At 41.4% G+C, this 23,885-nt stretch overlaps 1 protein-coding gene across 1 annotated transcript in view; it reads left to right on the forward strand.

Annotated features, from left to right (window-relative positions):
- The window catches only part of PITPNC1 (phosphatidylinositol transfer protein cytoplasmic 1), a 200,999-nt gene that overhangs the window by 87,911 nt on the left and 89,203 nt on the right, over positions 1 to 23,885 (forward strand). The window contains exons 3-5 of the mRNA XM_078848644.1: positions 8,463 to 8,611; positions 17,199 to 17,287; positions 17,762 to 17,769. Of these exons, the coding sequence (XP_078704770.1) occupies positions 8,463 to 8,611; positions 17,199 to 17,287; positions 17,762 to 17,769 (246 nt within the window). The remainder of the gene's footprint in view (positions 1 to 8,462; positions 8,612 to 17,198; positions 17,288 to 17,761; positions 17,770 to 23,885) is intronic.

Below are 23,885 nucleotides of genomic sequence, written 5' to 3' on the forward strand. Positions count from 1 at the left end.
TGTTGAAAATAGGAACATAGACAAAACTACATTGATTTTTTTCAAATTATGTAGGACCTTTGTTACCTCTCCACAAGCAGGTGGCATTCCCACTCCGCTCTGAACAGAATAAACATGCTTTGTTTCTAGTCCAAATTAACCTCCCTCCTGAGGTTTGGCTTTTTGGCAATTTGAGATCTATGGTTGAAAAGGGTTATATAAAAGCTAAGCTTGTTGGCTGTTCAGGGCTGTCCATAAATTATATAATGCACTGGGGGACAGGGGGAGGATGGGTCCTTTATGTTGTACATTTTGTTTCAGTGTTATAAAGGGTGCGTGGGTCTTGAAAGTCACCTAAAAATGTGTTATGTCATTTATGGATAGACCCTTCCTTGGGTTTCACGATAAGAGCTCAAATGCCCTCCTAATTAATGGCTGAAATCAACAAAGATGCATCTACTACTGTGACTCAGCAGTAATTACCCGGTATATTTATGGAGGGGTTAATCACTTGACATCGGGTTGATTCGAGAGGAGTCCTGCAATCCTATACAGAGTATGAGAGTATGATGCCACCTTATTTCGCTCTTGTGAACCAAGATTCAGAGGCACTGGCTTAAGTGCTTCTTGACCATTCAGTAACCTACAGCTTTACAAATACAGTCTATCTAAAAGGAATACAGTGAATCTGATTCTCCCCTTGCACCTTTTATTTACATTGGTGTCATTACATTTTCGCAGGGGAGCTACACTTGATTTACACTAATGTAATGGAGAGAAGAATCAGGCCAAATAAATCTAAATTAGGCTTGCGGTGTTTTGGTTGGTTGGGTTTGGGGGTTTTTTGTTAGTTTTTATACTTTAAAATTAATGTCGCTTTCTCATCTTTTACTTTTTACTTTGCCGGTATCAAATGCCTTGAATAAGCTTTGACTTGGAAATCTTTTCTTTCTTTCTTTCTTTCTTTCTTTGTGAGGCCTGTCTGGGTGGAAAAGTTGTGAGAGCTAAGGGAAGATTAGAATCTTTCCCAGAGTTTAGATTGCTGCCCTAGTGTTTCCCAGTGTTTTAGTAATTCTTCGGTTTTTAATTACATTCCATTAGTCCTATTGGCTACAATTGAGAGCCAATAGGATGGGAGATGGACTCAGTGATTCAGTGGGGCTCTCCTATTGCCTATCCTGTTCTTTTAAAACAAAGACATGCTCCTCTTAACTCATTTGTAAATTCTGATGGGTGGTGAGACCACTCTAAACAGGCCCCAGTATCCTGCACCTTTGGAGCTCTCTGTCTGCATCCCTTTCCAACATATGCCTTTGAACTCTCCTGTCCATTGGTTGGTCCCTTAACCCACAATAAAAGAGGCTCTTGGGGACCTAGCTTTGCAGTGCCACGTACGTGATCAAGCCTTCTTTTACCAGCTACCAACACAGTCTCCGGTTTCCTAGTGACAAAGCGACCTTGTTTCCCTTTCTGCTGATAAAATCAACTGCTCTGTGTTGCATTAATTTAGATGGAATAAATGGCCCCAAAGAGTCAAATGTGTTAACATAACCCAACCACTGCCCAATATTAAACAGTTTTAAAATGAGGTTTGGCGAAGAAAAGAGAAATTAGTTGAGATGGGCTGGACATGTAAGAACAAAAACAATAGAAAATGCAACGTCTGTCTCTGGTGTTGACTCTCACTTGCAACCTTGCTGCTGGAAAAACACTGGCACAGCACATGATCTTATCAGCCACTCCAAGACCTGGCAAACTCGTACCAGCATCAGGCTTTTTATGGCATTGCTTTTGGTTTCTTCTTTCTGGTCACAGGCTTACATCAGTGTTGCAAAATATGCAGTCTTGGCCGGCTAGCTAGACTCTTATTAGATACAAGGAAAAAGAGAGGAGTAGGAGAGAGAAGAAATAAGGTGGGGAAGGAAAAGAACAAACAGGGGGAGGTTTGTGACACCATCTCACATTCCAGGCAATGGTTGGGATTCAGCCAGAGTAGGTAGAGGTGGCAATGTCATCCAGGTCCCTCTCTCTGGTTCAGTCTCTTCAGGACATCTCTCAGGATCAGGATAACAAAGGTACAGGATCCCAGGAGTTGGTGGGGGTGGAAGCCATGATGGTGAAGCTTCGTCCAGAATCCAGTTTTTTCCCCAATGTTTCTTTCCTTAATGACCCCAAAATGGAGTGATGGGTGGAATAGCCCATCCCCTCGGGTTTTTTTTTTTGGTTTTTTTTTTGTTTGTTTTTTTGTCATCCAGTTAGGCCTAATACCCAACACCCCAATTTTGGTTCAGTGATTTCCAGTTCCACACTTTTTTTGTTTACCAGCCATGAATTTAACAGTCCTTGACTTATGTCAGGAGGCCATTTTGTTTGGACTAATTCAGTCTTTCTGTTTCACTTTTGCATCTTTTCCCATCAACATTATTTGTTACAGTTTTTTGTGACACCTTATGAACTTACACTGATTTTTACAGTTGTGCTCACCATTAGAGTAGATTTGTAGGCACAGTTATTACAACTCCTATCCAGTAGGACAAAGAACTCAGAACTCTGCCCTCCCCAATTCCTTTCCTTGTTCTCCACCCTGCAGTGAGACATGGAAAAGCCTGAAATCTGCTTCTCTGTTGCCCTGTCCCCCATCAAAGTTGCTTTCTCTACAACTTTCTATAAAAGTCAAAACCATTCATATTTTTGTAGATAATTCAGCTGATCAGTCTCCTTCTTAACCGAAATCCAGACAGCCCTGGGACTCAGAACTGCTTTTTCTGCATCATGGGGAGACAGAGCTCCCCTCCCTCCTCTGCTTTGCTCAGGGTCAGCCACAACCACAGTGCCTGAAGCCATGTTACTTGTGGCACCCATGCACCATGCTGACAGTGCTGAGGGCTTTAGAGATCCCCCTGAAGCCTGAGACTGGGGCTAAAAGCCTTAAGTTAAACAGGTGTCTCCATCCGCACTGGTGCTAGAGCTATACTCAGAAGTCTGCCTGAGCCTTAGGCATGCCACGCCTCACTTTGTACAGCATCCCACAAGTGTCTGAGCCAACCTACCCTGGCTGCTATGGTTCATGGAAAAATACAATATATTAGTGATCATAATGCTGATTAGACAGTTCATTGTTAGTAAATTATGGTCACTGGACACTGTGTTTCTCTTCCACTTGAAGAAGTAATGTTTGAAAACTTTCCAGCTGGTTTACTTAATGCCTTTCCATTGAAGCAATTCCAGCTGTGCATTATACCATCCCGACGTTCAGTGCAATACGGTTTGATTAGAAAGCTTCATCCCATGCCAGAACTGCATCTGTACGTGCTATTGAGACACTAACATGCTGTATTTAGAGGGCAGGGTAGCTCCTAAGAGTTAATAGTAACAAGATTGGCAGGTCAGATACTGATCTCATTGACATCAGTAAATGCAGAATGATTCCACTGAATTAAAAAGTTACACCTGAGATCAGGATCTGGCCCTCTGATATCAGTCTTGTTCAGATCAAATTCTGCTAAGCTTTGTTGAACTGCACTTTGGAAGATGAAACAGTGAATGAGGACAGGTGCTATAAAAATCCAATTTTCTAGGTATGGTGTGTTTGAAACTGAACATACTGGATATTGTAACGCCCTGTACCAAGGAAAAGCCTTTCTTTACTTTCAGAAGCATCAAAATATGTAAAGTTAATAGTACAGAGTACTGTATAAATGAAGAAAGTTTCTCAGGGTCAGATAGGATAGCTTGGAGAATCAATAATGGTTTATAGAAACTTTCACCTATGGATCACCGACTCAGGTGAGATATGACCAGAAATTACTACTCTCCGTGGCCAGCACTCGACCAAATGGCATACCAGGCAAGCAGCATCTTTGGAGCCCCCACCCCCTTCATTTGTTAAATTTTGAGTACCTTATTTTAATTGCATTTGTAGTCCATTTCATGAATCAGATGCACAGTTTGCATGCATGATTTATCCCTGTCATATAAGATGATAAATTTGCATGCTAGGATTTATAAATCTGTATTTATTCAAGCAAATAAAAAAGTTGTTTCCTCTAAGCTTATGTAAACTTTTTAATTTTAAGAATAACTGAAATGTACTAACATCAAGAAATCGAGCTGTGCACCAACATTGGGTGGACCAGTAGTAAATAGTGTTATGGTAGGTGACAGCCTTAGAATGTAAACCCTAGTCCTTTAGTTCAAAAGGTCTGTTGTTATTCTGTTTCAGATATTTTCTCATTAAATTAGCCCCTCGCTGCAAATTAGATTGCAGTTGAGCTTTTTGCTTTCTATACTGAGCTGCTGAAGGCTTCTGTTAGGGCATCTTTTATTTTCATAGAGGAAAACAGATAGGCTTTTGCTCTCCCTAATAGTATGTTTCGCAGTCTTAGAAAGTCATCAAATGTTACTTCTTTTGCCATGCTTAACATGTCACAGTGTTCCTTTTATATTGTTGCATAAATAGGAGTTCCATAGATATCTCTGGCATCTCATTAAATATGTCCTTTCTAAGTCGCTGCTTACACTCTTCCAGTCTTAAAACACAAGTACACTTTCACAATTACACAATAAAATAAGATTCACAATATTGCAGCTGGGCTTTCACTTCAGTTCAGTTCATTCTTATATCTCACTGACTGCCTGGTGATGCCCTGCCCATTATACAGGCTATGGTTGACAACATTTTAGGAGGGTTGAGGAAAATGTAGTTCTCAGAAAGTCTGGAATGTTCCATGAGATTCTACAGAGGTCCAGAACATTCTAGGAGGTTAGTGAAAAATGAATCCCCATATGGAATACCTGAAACATGTTACTTCAAACATTTTATTTTCCCTTTTTGTTGCTAACAACAAAAAATAGCACCCCGGGTGGTCGCCTGGGTTGCCTGCCCCTAAATCTGGCCCTGCTGCTATCTGATGGTTGGGTGGTGTTGAGTGGGAAATGTGTTCGGTGGGTGGCCACCCAGCTTCCAATGTAAGTGTCCACACCATCAAAATTAGCAACTTTCTTGCCAGTCTCAGTAGAGAAACCAATGTCTGATTCACACATGAATAGCCTCTGACTCATAGAAGTAGTCCTCACAGGTCAGGTTTAAGGTACAGTGCCAGGGTAGTGTGAAGAAGCGTGCACTGCTGCTGCCTCTGCCCAGGCTTGTTCTGGGGACAAACCAAAGACGTCAACCACCAAGCCTGTAAATCTGGCTCCTTTCACCAGCACTAAACCCACCTGAAAATTTTCAAACACAAAATGCTTCTCGCATGGTGCCAAAGAAAGACACCTCTACCATTCCAGCTGGGCACGTTTTCAGGGCTAGGGGCTTTGTAGGACAGAGGCTAAACCCTGGGACCACACACCTAGCTAGTGGGCTGGCTCCTCTTTACAAGGGGCACCTCAGTGAGATAATGGGGACTGGGACTGGCTGCCTGTGCACTTGAGCAGCCTATAAGAGGCCACACAGGCAAGAAGCTGGTCATCTTACTTCCTCTGCATCACTGCTAAGCGCCTTTATGACTTCTCTTCAAGAAGGCCTTAGACATAGGCTAAGTAGGCAGATGCTTAGTGTGCTACTTGTAAGGGGACACTGTATAGGAATAACAAGGTTATTCTGCAACGGGACAGTTCTAAATTGATAAAATATTATATAAAAGCTAGGTATTTTTGTTATAATAAACTGTTCTCTCCTGGTGACAAACGCCGTCTCAGCCTTCCTAAAGGATCTCCCTGTTTCTGCTCAGTCATATACTCCAGAATCCTTTACTGTGATTGCCACAGCAGCTCCTTTAAAGCAGTGGTTCCCAATTTTTTTTTACTAAGGTGACCTACCAACTGCATTTTGTCTTTTTTTGAGATTCCCCCGCATTACATATATTCACACTCTGCCCTGGCCTCCACCCTAATCCCAGCCCAGTGCAGAGGGGAGGCTCTGAGGTGAGGAGCAGGGTTGAAGAACAAGCCCACCCTGTACTTGTTCAGCAGTGGTTCCTGTCCCATGAGGCTGGGTCCAGCTCCCCGCCCCAGGCATTGCAACCTGGTACCCAGGGTTGCTTCACCACTCAGGTTTGGCCCATGCACCCCTCCATCAGGGTCCAATGACAGGTTAGTCCAGTCCCAGATGTGATGACCTATCTAAAACCTTCCTGCGACCCATTGGTGGGTTGGGACCCACCGTTAGGGAAACACAGTTTTAAAGGACTGCAGCATCAAGCGACACTGTGACCACGGAACAGAAACTGGGATTGTGTTTGGGAAGGAAGAAATTATATAGGTGGGTGGAAGTTCCATCCTTTTCGAAAACAGGAAGATAGGAGGCATGCTGACCTGGCTTGACAGGTGCAAGAGAGGCAGCAGAGAGTGAAGGATACAGAGTAAAGGAGGCACTAAGTCCTATCTTCACCTAGGGAATACTGCACATACACATGACTCTGCCAGACATTTCTGAATCCATACATTTTAAATTTAGTACAGCTTGTACTTGGAAAGCCTCCATCAAGGCTTCCCCCAGAACTGCAGTGTTAGCATCTTCCTTCCTCCTCTCTCTTGGCTGCTGTTTGAAATTGTTCTCAGGACCCAGTTCTGCCCCTGTTGAAATAAAAGGCTGAAGTCCCGCTAATTCCCATAGGAGCAGGATCAGATCTTTAATTTGCAGTTCTCCATGACAGAAAGTAGTCAGGGGAACAGAGTTAATACCTCCAATACTGCACAGTAATGTAATTTCTATTGTGCATAGTGTCTCAGAAACTGATATCTCGGTGGACCGTGGTAGGCACTGTTTGAAATAATAATAGAATAGTTTGTACACAAGTACTAAACATCAGCCCTGCTATTTAGCACTTGAGTATATGAGACACGTAATGTAGCACTTAACTGTTAGTAATGAAAGCACCTCAGTTCATGTATTAACAACCTGGCACAAAGATCATTTATAAATCTGTCTTTCAAAATACACTGGAATTCTTTGTCAGATGTCTGATGTGTTTCTTATTGGGGATTAGTCCTCCCATCACAGCTACCCTAGAAAAAGACCTTTTCAAGTTAAAAAAAAAAATCCATTAAACAATAAAGTCAAGAGGGAGCTGTTGGTTCTTAACTATTCTCTTATGCTCCAAAATGTACAAATACAGAGACAGAAAAACATTAGGGAAACTAAATAAAAGAAAATTTTTAGAACTTTTCTAAAGAATAGAACTCAGTGAAATAAGAATGAATCTGTCAGTTATGCAAGACATTCTTTTAAAACTCAGAGCAGAATCATGAAACTTGCACAGAAAATACCGTTTAGAGGTTAATAGAAAAAAATACCTTTTCATTCAAGAAAATCAATGAGTTCTTAACCTACTTTAGTGAATTTCTGGTGCTGGTAGAAAGTGCTGGATTGACAAACGTGAATAATAAAGCCCTTGATGCAGTCATAGACCAGGGGCAGGGAGGCAGTGCAGCCTTCCCCAAACTGACTGTCCAGAGTGCCTGACGACTGACCTTCAAGGACCTCTAGCAGAAGAAGTGGAGGCCAGTCATCAGGACCCATTTAGTTCTTGGCTTTTCTGAGGAGTCTAATAAGGGTGTCAGCTGTGGTGGCGGTATTGTGATGTGGACATTTATCCACTAGAAATGGGGCAGAAACCACCAGCTTGCTTCACACAGACCATCATGAAGCTGTTGGATGTCTTATGGTCACAGCTGATCGTGGCTAGGTCATTATTTCCTGCTGGGTATATGTATGTGTCCGTATAATTTTTTACCAGGCTGCCATTCCTGGCACCTCTACAGTCACAGTTGTCTAGTCCTGTTTAAAAGGGGTGCCTTGCATATCTCTCCATGTATAAGCAAAAAACTTGGGAGTCTCCTTGGGATACTGCTTGCCTTTTGGTATCTGGTTTAGAAGAAGAAAATCAGTCCCCTTATGACAGTGAGGTGCCCTGATGGTTTGGACGCAAGTAGTAATTTAGGGGCCTGCTGCTGTGAATTGGCATAACTCATTTAACTTCAGTGGAGCTACCTTGATTTACACCAGCTGAGGACCTAGCTCTATAGCTACAAATCCTTAAAGAGGTATGCCAAGGGCTTTCAAAGAAGTCTCCTTCACCAACTTCTTCATGACTCCTTGCCAATCCAGAAATTTCCGTCTTTCCAGAACACTGAGGCTTTTATTCTGATCCATATCACCCCCACCGATGGTTTTTAAGTTTTTAAGGTTCCCATAATGTAATTTACCTATGTAACAATGATCATGTACCACGCGACTGATCTTGGTAAAGTACTTTGAGGTTCCCTGGGTAGAAGACACTATTGATGTACCACTATTATTTAGTAATTTATTTATTAGTAGTAGTGTTTATTATGATAATTCTGGCAGTTCTCAATGCAGTGATTCCCCCTCCCCTCACTACCTTTAAATTGCAAATTTTTCTGCATAACCCTTTGACATTTGGCTTGTGGATACTCATGCATTGTATATGGCTAATACATTTGCTCCTGTTTTTGTTTTGCAGTACAGAATTGGACAGCTGTATATGATCAGTAAGCATAGCCATGAGCAGAGTGACCGAGGGGAGGGTGTGGAAGTTGTGCAGAATGAACCCTATGAAGATCCAAATCATGGCAATGGTCAGCTAACAGAAAAACGGGTCTATCTCAACAGGCAAGTACTAAGCAGCTGTTTCCCTGAACAGCATGCCGCTGTAACCTCCAGTCATGCACAGTGTTGAAGATTTGTAGGGCGTAACATCTCTCTCAGGAAATACCCTTTGTGTTTCAAATGTAATGTGTTCTATTGACTACAGGCCAGTTACTGGCAACTTCAAGGAAAGGGACAGTGGAAGAGCGCCGTCACTTGAAATAGAGACCTTTTTTATTTTAGAGCACATTTTCCTCGGCAAAGAATTGTGGCCTGAAGGCAGGATTGTGTTGAAAATCAGCACATTTCTCATTTTCTTTCACACTTCCCCATTTTTCAAAATACATAAAACAAAAAGGGGATCTGTTTAAAAGAAAAGTAGTGTGCCGGATGGACTGGGAGTCACTAGATCTGGGTTCTGTTCCTCACTCTATCCCATGCTTGCTGTGTGATCTTGTGACAGTCCAGGAGAGTCTGATTTTTCCAAGGCGCGGAGCACCAGTAACTCCCATGGACTTTAATTAAGGTTGTGTATGCCCTTAATCGCTGTGTGCTTCCATTTCATCCCCAACAGCAAAATGGAAATGATGGTTCTTCTCTCCTGCACAGAGGTGTTTGAAGATTAATTCATTAATGTTTGTAATGTGCTGTGAGAGCCTCTGATGGCAAGTGCTATAGAAGTGCAAAAAATTTAACACACTGAAGTTCTTCTTTAAAGCAAAGTTATTTTATTTTCAAAATCTAGATCAAAGGTAGATTTATTTTTTTTCTAAAATCCCAAATCAGCATCTTCAGCTAAAATCAAATAGGTGCATTAAAATTAATCCTGTCTGAAATGGCACAGAGGTTAATCATGTCTCCTCTGTTTAACATCAGTAGCATGCAGAAAGTCACTCTGGCCCCACACTTAGCGGAGAATTGCTTAGGGTAGCAGTGAGCCCTTGGGGTGCTGATGTAGCAAGATTGAGCACTACTTTGTAAGAACTGCACAAGGCCAGTGACCCATTTTGGTAACAAAAGATTTGTCTCAGCAAAGTGAGCTGACATTATGAATGACCACTAAAATTGTACATCAGTGACCTTCTGCAGCAAAGTGACAGGCTTAAAGACATGATGAAAAAAACTGCTTTTGTTTCCCAACAGCCCCATCATTTCCTAAAGCAGAATATGTGTCTTTTCTGCAGCTGAAATTAAAGTGTTAGGGGTCAGTGCTTCCACACTGACTTAAAGCCCAGTATTAATTTGAAAACATATATATATATTTCTGTTGTATGAAATATATTCCTTAATCTGCTGCAGTTTTTTATTACTACCGATCTAACTGAATGTTGCTGCTTTTCTAATTCTTCTCTGTTCCCTTAGGCCCATTTTCTTTATTAAGCTTTTCTGCACTGTGATCCTTAGAACTAGATATAGCAATATTGTGGCAATTACACCATTGCATGTGTAATGACCTGACAGATCCGACCTTTCCCCAGCCTAACAAGAGAATTACCAGCAGTATTCCACACCTACAAATAATTGTTCTTGTGCAGAAAGTCTGCTGAGGGCCTTATTCACCACTGAGAAGCTTAATATCTGTCACTGACTAGGAGATCAGTGCTAGTACAAATGTGCTTGGCATGTACATGTGTTCAAAAGGCTGTGCACAGACATAACATGTTTTCAGAAACTGTCCTGAGGATTCATATCTAATACATTCATATGCCTTTGGGGTTAGTTTTATCTCCATTCCATTCAGAGAAAGAATGTGAGATGTTTACTTCCATCTGGGAAGGAGAAACAGCGAGGACAGATCACTGCACCTTCATGCAGACTCTAGAGATTTCAGGGTAGCTGTCCATTCTGTCTCCTTCACTTGTCCCCCATGAGATCCATATTTTTGTGGGAGGTGAAAGATCATTCTCTTTGAGATATCTTTTTCTGTCAAAAAAGTACCATATCTGATCCATTGCAACAAAACGATTCCAATATCTTTCTTGACTAAGGGAAAGTGCCCTGGAGAGAGTGTCAGTGTCTTAATAGAATGCTGCCTGATGGCCAGTGCAGATCTGTTGGTGTGACTATTCTACTTCTGCTGTCCATAAATACTTTAGTTTGTAGTTTCCATTATAATGGGGGGGGGAAAGCCTTGCCATAAATACCAGTATATGAGTTACATTCATAAAAGATGGTGCTCTGTGGGCAAATCATCAATTCTGTGAGTCACAGATATAGGACTAGAGCAAATTCATATATTGCTCAGAAATATCATTTCTTAGATTTTATGGGTGAAATCCTGGCTCTCTGGGATAGAACGATGGCAAACGTGCCATTGACTTTAATGGGGTCAGGATTTTACCCTATATCTTCAAGCGTAAACGATTCCAAAGTCACATTGACTTGGCCTGGCTTTTTATCAAGTACCTGACATTAATCTAGATTAGAGACTTTGGGTGAAAAACAGTTTACGTACGTTAGCAATAAAAGGATCTTTTTTCTTTTCCCGGTAGTTGTCTGTTCAGTAATTCAGCATTCAGTAATTTGTGACATTGTCAGAACACTGTTTTGTTTATAGGCCAAAAAACTTCTAAAATATATGGATCAGTGTCCAAGATGGCTAGTACATAGGAAAATGTGAGCAGATTCAACGAGTCTTAAACCCTTTCCTAACTGTTGAACCCACTCACTGCTCCCTCTCCTTCTACTGACAAGCCCAGTCCCTCCCTTCCAGCCCTTAATATATCTCCTGGACCTCACTTTTAGGGTGAAATCATGGCTGCATTGAAGACAACAGAAAAATGCCCATTAAATTTAAGGGGGCAAGGATTTCACCCTCTGTTGGCATTCTAAATGTTTGAGCTGCTCGTTCCTAGCCACCCACCACATCTGGTTTAGTTTACCATTCTAGATGCAGTGTTGTCATCAGATCAAAAGGTGTAAATCTGCTAAATGTGACCCATTGTTTTCCAGCTGGAGCTTTCTTGTATTCTTTGACAACTAAATCAACACATACTCAGCACTTTGCAACATTTCTGGGGTTTCATTGTACCTTCCAAGTTTTGCTTTTAAGTTTTTGGGTTCCGAACTCAGTAAAAACTGATGACTTTCACCTGTTTTCATAGTACTTCTGAGCACAAGTTACCAAGCACAACTGTGATTTTTGGGTGGTTTCAGCTTAAAGTAGATCTGAGTGTTCTAAAGTAGATGCAGGTTTTCTCTAAATATTCGAGAACTATGGTGATTTTGCAATGGAACTAGTCTAAGACTCAAATTCGTTGCAACGCTGGAAACTAGTCTAGTTTCACCTGGTTTCTCTGAGAATGTTTTACACAGCCATCATTCCTGTTTAACTCATTAGATAGCTGTGTTGTAAGTTATCCGCAACAGGAGAGGCAGTAATACATTTTAGGGCAACAGAAGCCTTCACTGAGTTCTGCTAATGCTGCGTTCTGATGGATTAGTACATGTCTGTCAATCTGCAAACTTCATTCTGGTTTGTGAACTCCATTTTGATTGTTAAACTGTGCTGCTGAGTCTTCACTTTGGCAACTTCAGCCTCCATTTTCAGCTGAAGCATCCAGGTGGTATCAGGGAAAATCCTTGTATCTAGCAGAGGGCTAACAATGGAGAGCAAAAAAGGGTCATCTATCCGGATGGTCTTCCATTCAAATGGAATCACCCTCAAACAATGCATGTACTGCAGTCCACAGGAACCAGTCTTACCCAGTCAGGACTTCAAGTAGACTGTAACCAAGCAACCAATCGCCTGACAAGGAACTTGAAGCCACTCGGGGGATCACCTGATAGAGGGAACTAGAATTTTATAAAAGAACAAATTCTGCTCTCTCTCGCCAGCCATCCATTGGCTGACAAAAGGAGGGGGCAGGAGGGGATGCAGAAGAATCCCAACCTTCCTGGAAGACACTGATGAAGAGCCAAAGGGCCCTTAGGAGGGGTCAAGAACTGCGGAGGGGTGTTCGTTTGTTGGTTTTCTATTGATCTGTATATCTCTTATGCTCAGTCTGTGATTAACTTGTATGTGATGTAAAGTGCCTTGGCAAAGTCTGTGTCACCAACTCCCTGAAAGGTGGAGCAGTAATTCAGAGTCCTGACAAGGGTGGAGCTCTGGAGGGGATATGCAAGAGCTACTGCAGAGACTGGGAAAGTCCGCAGTGGTCTTGGGGTGCAAGTCAGCGGGGCTATGGGGCCCCATGACTCAGGAGTGGGTACCAGCATTGGAGTCTGTACCCCAGGAGTGTGCCTGAAAAGCCAGATATAGGGGAGTGTCTGAACACTGGTCAGACTCAATAACCCTTAAACTCATGAGAGCCAAAGGTTTGGGTCCAGAAGAGCAGCCTGGTGAGCGTCCACAAAGGGGAGCTCAGCTAGGGCCGTAACATAAGTGTTTTAAGTCAAACGTATTGAATTTAAATAGAACTACAACTATAAACAGCACTGTAACAAGGCAGCTTGCCCCTTATGGGCTGGAGGGCTTGGGGCTAGCCAATTCTGATGACTAAAGAGGCATGCCTGGGTTGGATCAGGTAATTCCCTGTAAAGGGCAGCAGGGAAGGGGGAAATGCAGGAAACTTCAGGAATGTTCTCCAGGGAAGACCCCGATATCGCGGGGTTTGGAAGCCAGAACTGGAAGCCTGAGGCTCTAGCCAGGTAGGCCCTGGGTACAGGCCTGCCAAAGCAGGAAAGGTCCCAACCAGGAAGGTCTGGGAGCAGGGTGAATTGGAGACTGCTGACAGGGAGCAGGTTCCAGCAGAAAGATTTGGGGCATGGAGTTTCCCTACTGAGACTACAGGCAGAAAAAGCCTGGCAGTGACCTGACAAGAGGTTAAAACCAATGGCCTGTGTTTTGGGACCTTGAGTTTTATTTATGTGAATAAACTCAGAGCCCTGAGAAAGGGTGGTGAATAGACAAGAAAAGCCAGGGTGGATTTATTTAAGAAGCCCTGTGAGGGAGAAACTGTTAGCAGGGCACTGCAGAGGCACCTCTGGCCATGAGGAGGTGCATGGGGTGCTGACCCCACTACAAGTACAGTGTATTTATTAAAATCTCACAACTTCAGATCAAGACTAATCAATCCGACTAAACAGGATTTTAAAGGTACAAGTGATCATAATCAAATAATTGCAAAATGCCAGACTTTTGGGAAATACAAGAAATAAAAGGTCAAAATATAGAGCTTAGGCTGATCGAATTGAAGATACAAAAGAATGCTATAGAAACATATAGTGTTCCTTTATCTCTGTTACCTAAAATGAGTCCAACTTATTTGAGCAGAATTTTTATGGCAAGTAAAGGGAGACCTTCTGCAAAATTAGTTCCCTGATAAGTACACAAAAGGTTGTTACAAGGAGGAGGGGAAAAAATTGTTCTCCTTAACCTCTGAGGATAGGACAAGAAGCAATGGGCTCAAATTGCAGCAAGGGAGGTTTAGGCTGGACACTAGGAAAAACTTCCTAACTGTCAGGGTGGTTAAGCACTGGAATAAATTGCTTAGGGAGGTTGTGGAATCTCCACCACTAGAGATTTTTAAGAGCAGGTTAGACAAACACCTGTCAGGAATGGTCTAGATAATACTTAGTCCTGTCATGAGTGCAGGGGACTGGACCAGATGACCTCTCAAGGTCCCATCCAGTTCTATGATTCTATAACTGTCAAGTATCAAATTTAGCATTTGATGTAGCAGCTAATTTTTCAAAGAACAAATTAACTGGTTGTAGAAGTTTCAGGAAAAAAGAGCCCCGGTTTTCTGCTGAAGAACTAAAATTAAAATCTAAGCAGGATAAGTTATAGCTGCACTCGAGGCAGCCAAATCCAAAGCACCCAATTCAACTTTCCATTGAAATCAGTGGACATTTTGCCATTGACTTCAGTGGGAGTTGAGTCAGCAATCAAATGAGGCATTCATAATAGCAGTGATAATGTGTCACACTTAGTTTTCCATTGTATAAAGCAAACTGTGGAGAAGGCCAAGCCTTTGGCAAAGGAAGTAGCTTTTACCATACTGATGTATTCCAGAGATCAGAACAAATAGAAAGTACACTTACATTTAGAATCCCATAACCCAGTTCTCTGAGCCAACAACAAGGCCCATGTTTTCTTCCAAGTGGATTTCAGAGAGATGTCCCTGGACTCGCACCACCACTTCTGAAATGAAATGGAGATGAAGTGGCACTTGGTTCAGGATTTGTTTATAAGATACTTCTGTGACGGTCAAAATGAGGCAGAAAACCAGTTAAAGGTCGTGTTCTTGTAGTCCTTTCTCCTACTGGGGGCAATGGGTGCTTTGCATGAGCAAGGAATGTAGGTTTCAAGCCATGACTGGACACTTTTAAACAACTCATTCTGATACATAAATACCCTAACTGCATCAGATTAAGGTTCACTCAAGACTGTAGCTGTAGAGCTCCTTAAAAAAAAAAAAAATACAGACCTTCCCTTACTTTCATTCTCTGGAGAGCTCAGACTCTCCTCCGTGGCCTAGTGGCAAAGTCTAAACAAATACAGTGAAGATTTTGTGAGAAAGTTATAAAACCCAACCAAAGGACCTCTCCCTGGAGTTCCTTCCTCCCTGATATTCCTGCTGGGGTTCCAGACGCTGCCCAGAGATCTGGCAATCAAGTTCAAACAAACAGATTTCTTCCTGTTTCTGGGAGAGACTGATAGCATCCAGTGTTCCGTCTAATTTTTCCCACCCATGTGCAGAATGAATTTTGTTATGTAATTTGTTCTCCAAGAACCACCGCTTAGGGCTTTGTTCACAAGAAAAGCATGGGTAAGCAAAAAACAAACCTTCAGACAATGTCATTGTGAAGGCGAAAAAGTCAATGCACTTAACTTCTGGTTTACATGAAAACTCGTGGGTTTAGATGTGGTAACTTCTGCATTTTGGCTTCCACACAAATGCAAAGATTTATATCGAGCAAAATCATGATCGAACAATCTTTAATTATCCAAAACCCTCTGTTATCCCTGACACACATTGGTGGTATTGAAAATTCCCTCAATTATCCAACTCACAAACAGTTGAACTTAATTGATTTCCCCCTTATGTTTGGATAATTGAGTTCAGAAGCTACTTGCTGTGGTTCAGTTCAGACTCCAATGCCCCTGGTCTGATCAAGACTATTTTAAATGGAGCCCTGAAGAGTATTTCTGTTTGTCACCTCCAAACTTCTGCCTCTCTCCTTGTGGCCAGTGCCCCATCATTGTCACCACCAGTTCTGGTGGCTAAAGCTGATGTCACAAGGCAACACTTGAGCAGCAAATGTATATAAACTGTGCTTCCCTTTAAAACCAAGGTTTGTCAACTCCACAATAACTCGGGGTTCTCTGAGCTTCACGAATTGGAGTCGCTAGTCCAAAAATTGACCTCAGCCTGCCAGGAATAGTGCCTAATCATGGTTGTTATCTTTCCATGTGAGTATTCAAAAGCAATTGTAAGCTTTTTGGGGCAGGGACTGTCTTTTTGTTCTGTGTTTGTACAGCACCTAGTGAGCTCTTAAGCATTGCCATAATACAGATTACAACTGAATGCTGCACTGGCTTTTGCCTGGTATAGCCCCATAGAAGTCATCACTCCAACTGGGTTGTCACTGTGTCAGAGGTATTTTCGCATGGTTACAGGGGTTTTTTCTTGACCACAAAAAAATCATGTCCCCTCTCTCTCTCTCTCGTTATCTAAGGGTTTTCTTAGTCTACTAGGATTGTAGCCAGTGTATTGGTAAATTGCCTGGCAGACTCTGGGCTAGAACTCAAAGGTCCTCGGTTCTAACTCCGGCTCTTTATCATTTTGGATCAGTTTCCCCATTTGCAAAATGGACATAATAATACATACCCACCAACTTCACAAGGGTGTTAGTGAGGGATAGTTAATTTGAATATAAAACTCTTTATAATTGCTACATAGTATTATTAGCACACAGAAAATCCTGTCTCGTAATCAGGATTTGGGGTTAATGGAATACAAGAGTTTATGCATCAATATGGAAGAAGAAACTCCTTAGGCAGAAGTAACAGAATCAGAATGACTAGGCCAGTTTACTATACTTGCTCACTAGCCTTGATAAAGGCTGTCTTCTTATGCTAAGAACACTATAGTGTAAAGTACACACTGGATCTGCAAAAAGAAAACAAATGTATCTGAGCATAAGCTTTCGTGAGCAGCTCACTTCAGCTTATGCTCCAATAAATTGGTTAGTCTCTAAGGTGCCCCAAGTCCTCCTTTTCTTTTTGAAGATACAGACTAACACGGCTGCTCCTCTGAAGCACTGGATCTTATGACCTGTGCTGATTCCTCACATGACCAAGGCTGTGAATTCACAGACCCATACTTTGAATCTTCTCCTTAGCTAGAGAAGCGTAAAGGGAAGTTATTTTCCCCAAAAGAATGAATAAATGTGTGGCAGTGCAATGGCCAGTGGTCAGGAGCTGGCTGAAGTGAGATTTCAGTGCAGGGTTAAAGGGACACATAACTTACAGACGTTACTGTGTGAGGACTTAGTGTTAGTAGCTCCTGCTTAGTACATGTCAAACTGTGAGCAGGATTAGAAAGTATCTTACAATTCTTGCAAGTCAATCAATATTCTAATGAGCGATTTCCTTTCTTTGCAGCAAGCTACCTAGCTGGGCCAGAGCAGTTGTTCCCAAAATATTTTACATTACAGAGAAGGCTTGGAATTATTACCCATATACAATCACAGGTAAGTACTCAAAGCAAACTGAAAACATTGGAAGTTTATTGTGCATAGTCTTGCCTGTCCTTAAAGGCTGCATGCCACATACCTAGAGGCAGACGTTAAAATATTTGAACAATTCCTATTTAACCACTGGGTGTTTTTATTTCTCATCAGTTGCTATTGCCAAAAAATATGGGTAATATGCAGAAACTATAGATGGGTAAAACTGAAACATCCTATGCTACCTTCTCCCCTTTTAAATTTCTGCATTAGATCTTTAGATACTGTATATTAAATATCATGCTGACTTGTATCCCATGCTGTCCCATAGACTCCAGTGGGATTGCACTGTGAGGTGTAAGTCAGTACTTTATTCAACCCAATGATTTTGATTATTAATATACCTTTGCATTTAGAGAAAATAATTTGCATTATTTTATTCTGCTTTTTTTTTTTTCCTCTCTTGCCTTCTATTACCAATGGACAAACTGGGACCAGAATACACAGTAAGTTTTCCATACTCTTTATTTCTTTAATTCTGAAAATAAGATCACTTTGTAAAATCCAGAGGTAGAAGCCAAAGCTGGCTCCTTTACTGCCACGCTAATGCTGAGCAGGTTTGATACTGGAACTTTATTTTATGTAATTGTTCAAGCACATTGAAGCTAATTTAAAGTGTTTTATGAAGCTCTTATAAATTATTTAACTTATTTTGATAACTTGGTAATGACTGTAGCTATCACAGAAAAGAAGTTTCTATAAAAGAAGGGTTTTTAAAGTCCTGGTTCTTACTTGGAGACAAGAGACAGATTTTATTTTATTTTTTAACACTTATAAAGTGCTTGTCTCTGGGTATAGGATCTGGGAAACTGTACCATCTGTAGTCAAAATGAAACAAAAACTGGGCCCAATGCCCAGAAAAACCAACCATTCCCTCAAACGGAGCTGGGCAAAAGAATAGGCACATAAAGAGAGACCAAATGGTTACAGAGGTACTAGCCTGCATAGAAAAACCTTTAGTTGAGCCTTGGAGAGAGAAACATGGGTGGATGTCCTCAAGGATGACATTCCAGACATAGAGTCCTGTAACTGAGAAGGTCCTACCCTAAGTTAGATTGACCCTCAAAGCAAAGATCAAGTATAACCCATCTGTCACAGGGTGACTGGCCCCTTTAAGAGGGAGTGAGGTCCAATGCACCTGGATGAACTACCTGGTGCCCAACAGGGCTTAAGGGAAAGTACCTGGGCCTTATAAAGGGGGAAACAGCTGCAGGTTGTAAGAAGATGCCTGCAGACAGTGCAGGGAGTAGGATGGCTCCTCCAGGCCCCTCAGTCAGTGAGGAGGCCTGTGGAGACGGCCAAACTCCAAGCAAGAGGCACTGGAGGGTGGGAAGACAGACCTTCAGGGAATAGGGGTTGTGCCCAGCTTGGGACTGGGGCAAAAGAACTTTAAAAGAGAGGATGGACCCTCTGGGAAGAGTGGCAGGGTCCAGCTGAAACTGCGGTGAAGACTGTAGATCTGAACCTATTTTGAAAGATTGTGTATAGGACTTAATAAATTGGACCCCAGAAGGGGGAATATTTTGAATATCTGGCCTGTGTGGACTCTTTAAGGAGTTAAGGGGAAACTGAGGCAGGCCTCAGCAGAGCCACCATACTAGCCATCAGCAGGCACTACAGAGCAAGCATGCCCTTGTACACCATTCCTTCTATATTGATAGTACAGCATTTAAAATGCTTATGCAACATTTTTCAAATGAGCAAGAGATTAATGTGATGAAAGTGGAAGAGAAGAAATCTAGGGACAGTTGGGAGGAGGTGCAGAGCTAAGAACATGCAGGAGGTAGGTAGAGTAGACAGAGGAAAGTGTTAGTTAAAACTTAAGTGCCAAACTCTACTCACCAGATTGCCTGGCAGATTTTTTATGTATGTTCTGCATTTGTGTCATGCACGATATTCCTATGGGCGTAAGTGGTAGTCCACACTTGGAACGAGTGCAGAATCAACAATAGTGATCTGAGGGCAGATCATTCATTGCGGTGTATTGTCACAGGTCCAGTAACTTCAATGGGCTTATGACAATTTACGCCATCTGAGGATCATCTCCTCGCACGGCGGATTTGGGAGCAGAACTTTTCCCTAAATTGTGTAAGGAAGTTGACATACATCATGAAATGTGGCATTGGCATCCATTACCTATGCTCTGTTTTACACTCTGAAAACTTTTCATTAACTGTTTACCTGTTAAAAGTAGATAATTTTAATAGTGGAGAAAACTACCAAGAGAAGAGCTAATGGGGATGTGCATGTAATTGCTAAGTTAAATGTAAACTTTTGGATCAGTCTTTCTTATAGAGAAAGAGAATTCCTTTTCCACGCAAAAATCTAAACCGTGTTCCTAATAGCAATTGACTAAAGAAGATGTTATGGAGCCAACTGGAGAAAACAACTGCAGTAAATCACCAAGACCTGTTTACACACGAGTGACTACATCTGGGGAAAGAAAACCCAAAGCAAAGATACTAATGGGTGGGAAACAGTTGGGAATGTTGAAAGAGCCTAGGGAGTGATAGCAGACGGCAAAATATATATTAATTTGAAATGCAATACTATAAGGCACCCCCAAAAAAGTAACACAGTATATAAAAGCTAGGTATTATTATTAGTCAGACAGCAAATCTGAATCAGAGACGTTATTGTCCGTCCCTCTTTGCACAACTCTGGTAAGAACCACAGATAGGACGTGGATTTCAGTTCTGTAAACTTCCATACGAGAGATACTCACCAATTGGAGACTTCAAAGAAGAGCAATAAAAAGTGATCAAGGTGCTGGAGAGATTGACTTATGAAGAAAGATTAAAAGGGATTGTAAAAATGTAAAATTTGGTTAAATAATAACTATGAGTGGATACAACTGTCTGTGGGGAGGAGGGAGTAATTCTTGTGGGTGATGCCAGGAGACACAGCTAGGAATATTGAGACAAAATTAAGCAAAGAACATTTCAGGCACATATCAACAAAACTTCTTAATGGAACTATTACAAAATGTCTTCCAAGAAAAGTGATGAAAGCCCCCTGTAGAAGCTTGGGTGCATAATACAGAAATGGAAAACACAGAAAGTATTATGAGGTTATGTTGAACAATAGTTACCCATCGCCTACATTATTGTGTCCAATATAGATGGTCCACTTAAAGGTATTTGCCAAAATCTTCATAATTAGGTGTCAAGAGGTACTAAAGTCATTTTTACACACCTAGATGAAAAGTGACTGAGCACCCACAACACTCAAGCTTGAAAATTTTATAAGGCAAAATATTAAATACTAAAAACTGTCCCAAGCTATGGGGGTAATTCTGTAAGCTTAATAGGCCTTTGTCTGCCAGAGTAAAAGATCCTGAGGAGATTTTTCTTTTCTGGATCTGTCCAGCTGGATCAAAGAGAATTAATGGAAAAGCAATCTCTCTCTCTCTCTGTCCCTCTCTCTCAGAAACCAAGTGAAGATGGCTTCTAGAGCAGGGATACTGTACCTGTTAACCAATAAGGAGCACAGAACAAATACTCATGTGACCTGTTCAAAGTGAAAGCTGAGATTGTGGAGAACAAGACAGAAGCTTCAAAATAAACAAATAAACAACCTCGTCACCAATACTGTCTGACTCAGTCCTGGTCCAAACAAATCAGTCTCATGTTCAAAATACACTGAAAATCAATCTCAAAACATTTGCAGATATCCACATAGACGGAAGGGGGGTGAAAACCTAACAAAAAGCTAATGTAAGCAGAATTCAAGCAGACCTTTTGCTGGTTCACATGTGCAGTCCCATCACACACTAAGGCTAGTTTCAAATACTTCTGCAGTCAATTTTCACAGTACAAGCAATACTTAAATACTGGGTCTGCAATTTTAAAACCAGCTGGAACACTTTTTGACCACACCATGATCAAATTGGACCACTGATAAAATTTTTGACCATAGTTATAAGTATGGAAGCTAAGATAATATGGGACATTAAATAGGCATAAGTTGATCAACCTGCAGATACCAGAAAAGAATTGCCCTCCACCTGCCACTGGCCTCAATGAGAATAGAATCTAAATACAGAAGTGTTTATGAAAAACAGTTTTTGAAGAGAAAACAGGAGACGATAATCCTGTATTGATGATCTATCACATTGACACTATTTTTCCTATAGCAAGTGATTCATGGAGAATATAATACTTCAGTTGACAAGTATCAGGGCACCAGAGTGATAGTTGTTAAATGTCCCATTATTGACCTACTAGTTTTGAGAACAGACCAGTTACGTGTTTCACTTAATCAGCTGCTAATTTATCCATAAAATAAGTTATCAAGAAGTACAGTGATTACCTTGATTAACAGACAGTAGAGTTAAGCAAGGGAGCAGACTTTTGTTTCAGATAAAATTTCAAAGAATTTGGGGGGAGGGGAATCTCTTGTTTTTTCCCTTATCTGAATGCCACTGCTTGAATTTTGGATGCATCCTATTGATATGCTTTTAATGAACATGCTAATATGCTCTATCAGTCATGCAAGCAGCAGCAGCTATCAATTGCAGTACTGGGGCCTAATACAAGTTAATGAGGAAACACTTTATTTCAGAATTCTCAAATACTTATCCCAACTGGCAACTGCAAGACTGCCTCTGAATTTATTCGGTGAAAATTCAGCTGTGCTTGGCTAGTTAGACCCCTAATGATCAAAGAGCTGAGCTTGTCCAACTAAAACTCACTGTGAAGTGAATGGCACTTGTAGTTGTACATGAGTTACAGGTACAAGACCCAGGTTAGCAAGTAACAATTCCAAAATCTTTGGGGAAGTCAGAATTCTCCTGCCAAGCAACATTTCCCTATATTTTTATAAAATGTTGCTGTGTTTGCTCATTTTTCTCTTTATCAGCCTGTCTGCCTTCGAATCATGTCAAATTCACATGCGTCTAAAGCTGTTTTCCATCTTTAAGAGCTTCTATTGAATCTTCCCCTAAAAGGATGCCTATGAGAATTCCTTTATTCTCCTACTTGGTTATTATGATTCAGTCAACATCAAATATTCTCCAATTTAGGAAACACTGCTGCTTTCTTTATCAACGCTGCATCTGCTTACTTCTGGCCCTCTTTTTTTCTCAGCAAGCTATTGTTCCAGTATGTCAGAGAACAAGAAGAGCCTGAATCAATGAATGAATAGAGTCATCAATGTCAGGTTCAGAGTGGTTAGAGGCAGCTTATTCCTTCACTGTTTCATCTCCTAGGGTCTGCACCTGTGATGTAAACAGCCGTTTTCCTACTGAACTTGGCTGTTTGTGCTGAACTTCTCTTTGTAGTTTCCTTGCTTCTTTTCATAGAATCATATGTCTCTGCTACTCTCTCCTCCCTACAGCACTGTTCCCATCTTTGCCACTCTCGTGCTCCTTATCTTGTCTTCCATACTCTACTCCTCATCTTTTTCTCTCCTTTGTCTCATCCTCCTAGTTGTGCCCTACTCTTCACATCATTGCCTTTCTCTGTTTGACTTCTCGGACTTTTAGACATGCATCAGGGCTGGCCATGAAGTTTCCCTCTCTTCCAAGTTTGGGCGATCTAGCATGGAGAGCTGTTTGATGACTGGAGGTTATATGGATCGTCCTCCTAACTGCAGGAAGAAAGAAGAACCTGGCACTGATCCCAATGCGGATTGCACCAAAGGACGCACACATAGCTTTTCTAGGATTGAGAAATAGCAGGAAAGTCACAGCATTCATGACATTACCAAGCCATCCATTTTCCAGTTATCATGATCATAACTTCTTATAAAATCACATACTTGTCATCCTGATTGACACCAGCTTGTGCCGTAAGCAGTTGGTAATGAATGGCACTACTGTGTGTTCACACTCCTGTGCTGTGCACAGTTTCCTACGGGTAGGCAGTAATATGGGGGCTATTTATGAAAAAAGACTCTGAAAATTCCATCTATCTAGCTTCTGTAAGAGGCAGAAGAAAATCAAGTCATGTGTACAACTTCCACCTGAGTTTGCATTTGCAAAACATTGCAGTCATCGAGTCAGAGACTCCTGTTTACTTCCATGAGACCCATAATGAGGAGAGCCAGCTGCTTTAAGGAAAGTGGTTTCTTGATCTACCAGGCTCAGCAACTGCCACCCAGTGTTTGCACAGCAAAATTTTTTTCCAAAGTTAAACTTCCTCTTGCTTCATTTTTGGATGAATTGGGTTAAGTTTTATATATTGTTAAGATAAAATCTTGGCAATAATTTTTTTTAAAAAGCTACACCATTATAATTTGTATTTGGTATTAAAATTGTGTTAGGCACTTAACAGATATTCAGAAAGATAACAAGGCCTGTTCCGTTTACAACCTAATGCCCCAATCCTGCAGTGTGATCTGCATGGGCAGACTGCTATAGCCATACGAAGCCTATAGAAATAAATACTGCTCTATATAAACTAATCAATCCACCTGCATGGATCACAGTGCAGGATCAAGGGCCAAATAGTGTGTTGCCCTTGTGCTTAAAAATCTGTAATTGATTAGTATTTTGCTAACGGGCCAAGATACATTTAATTTACAGAGACTAACTTTTGCTGAGCACAAACTGTACACCAGT

This window comes from Lepidochelys kempii, chromosome 14, assembly GCF_965140285.1.
Source record: "Lepidochelys kempii isolate rLepKem1 chromosome 14, rLepKem1.hap1, whole genome shotgun sequence".
Classification (NCBI taxonomy): domain Eukaryota; kingdom Metazoa; phylum Chordata; order Testudines; family Cheloniidae; genus Lepidochelys; species Lepidochelys kempii.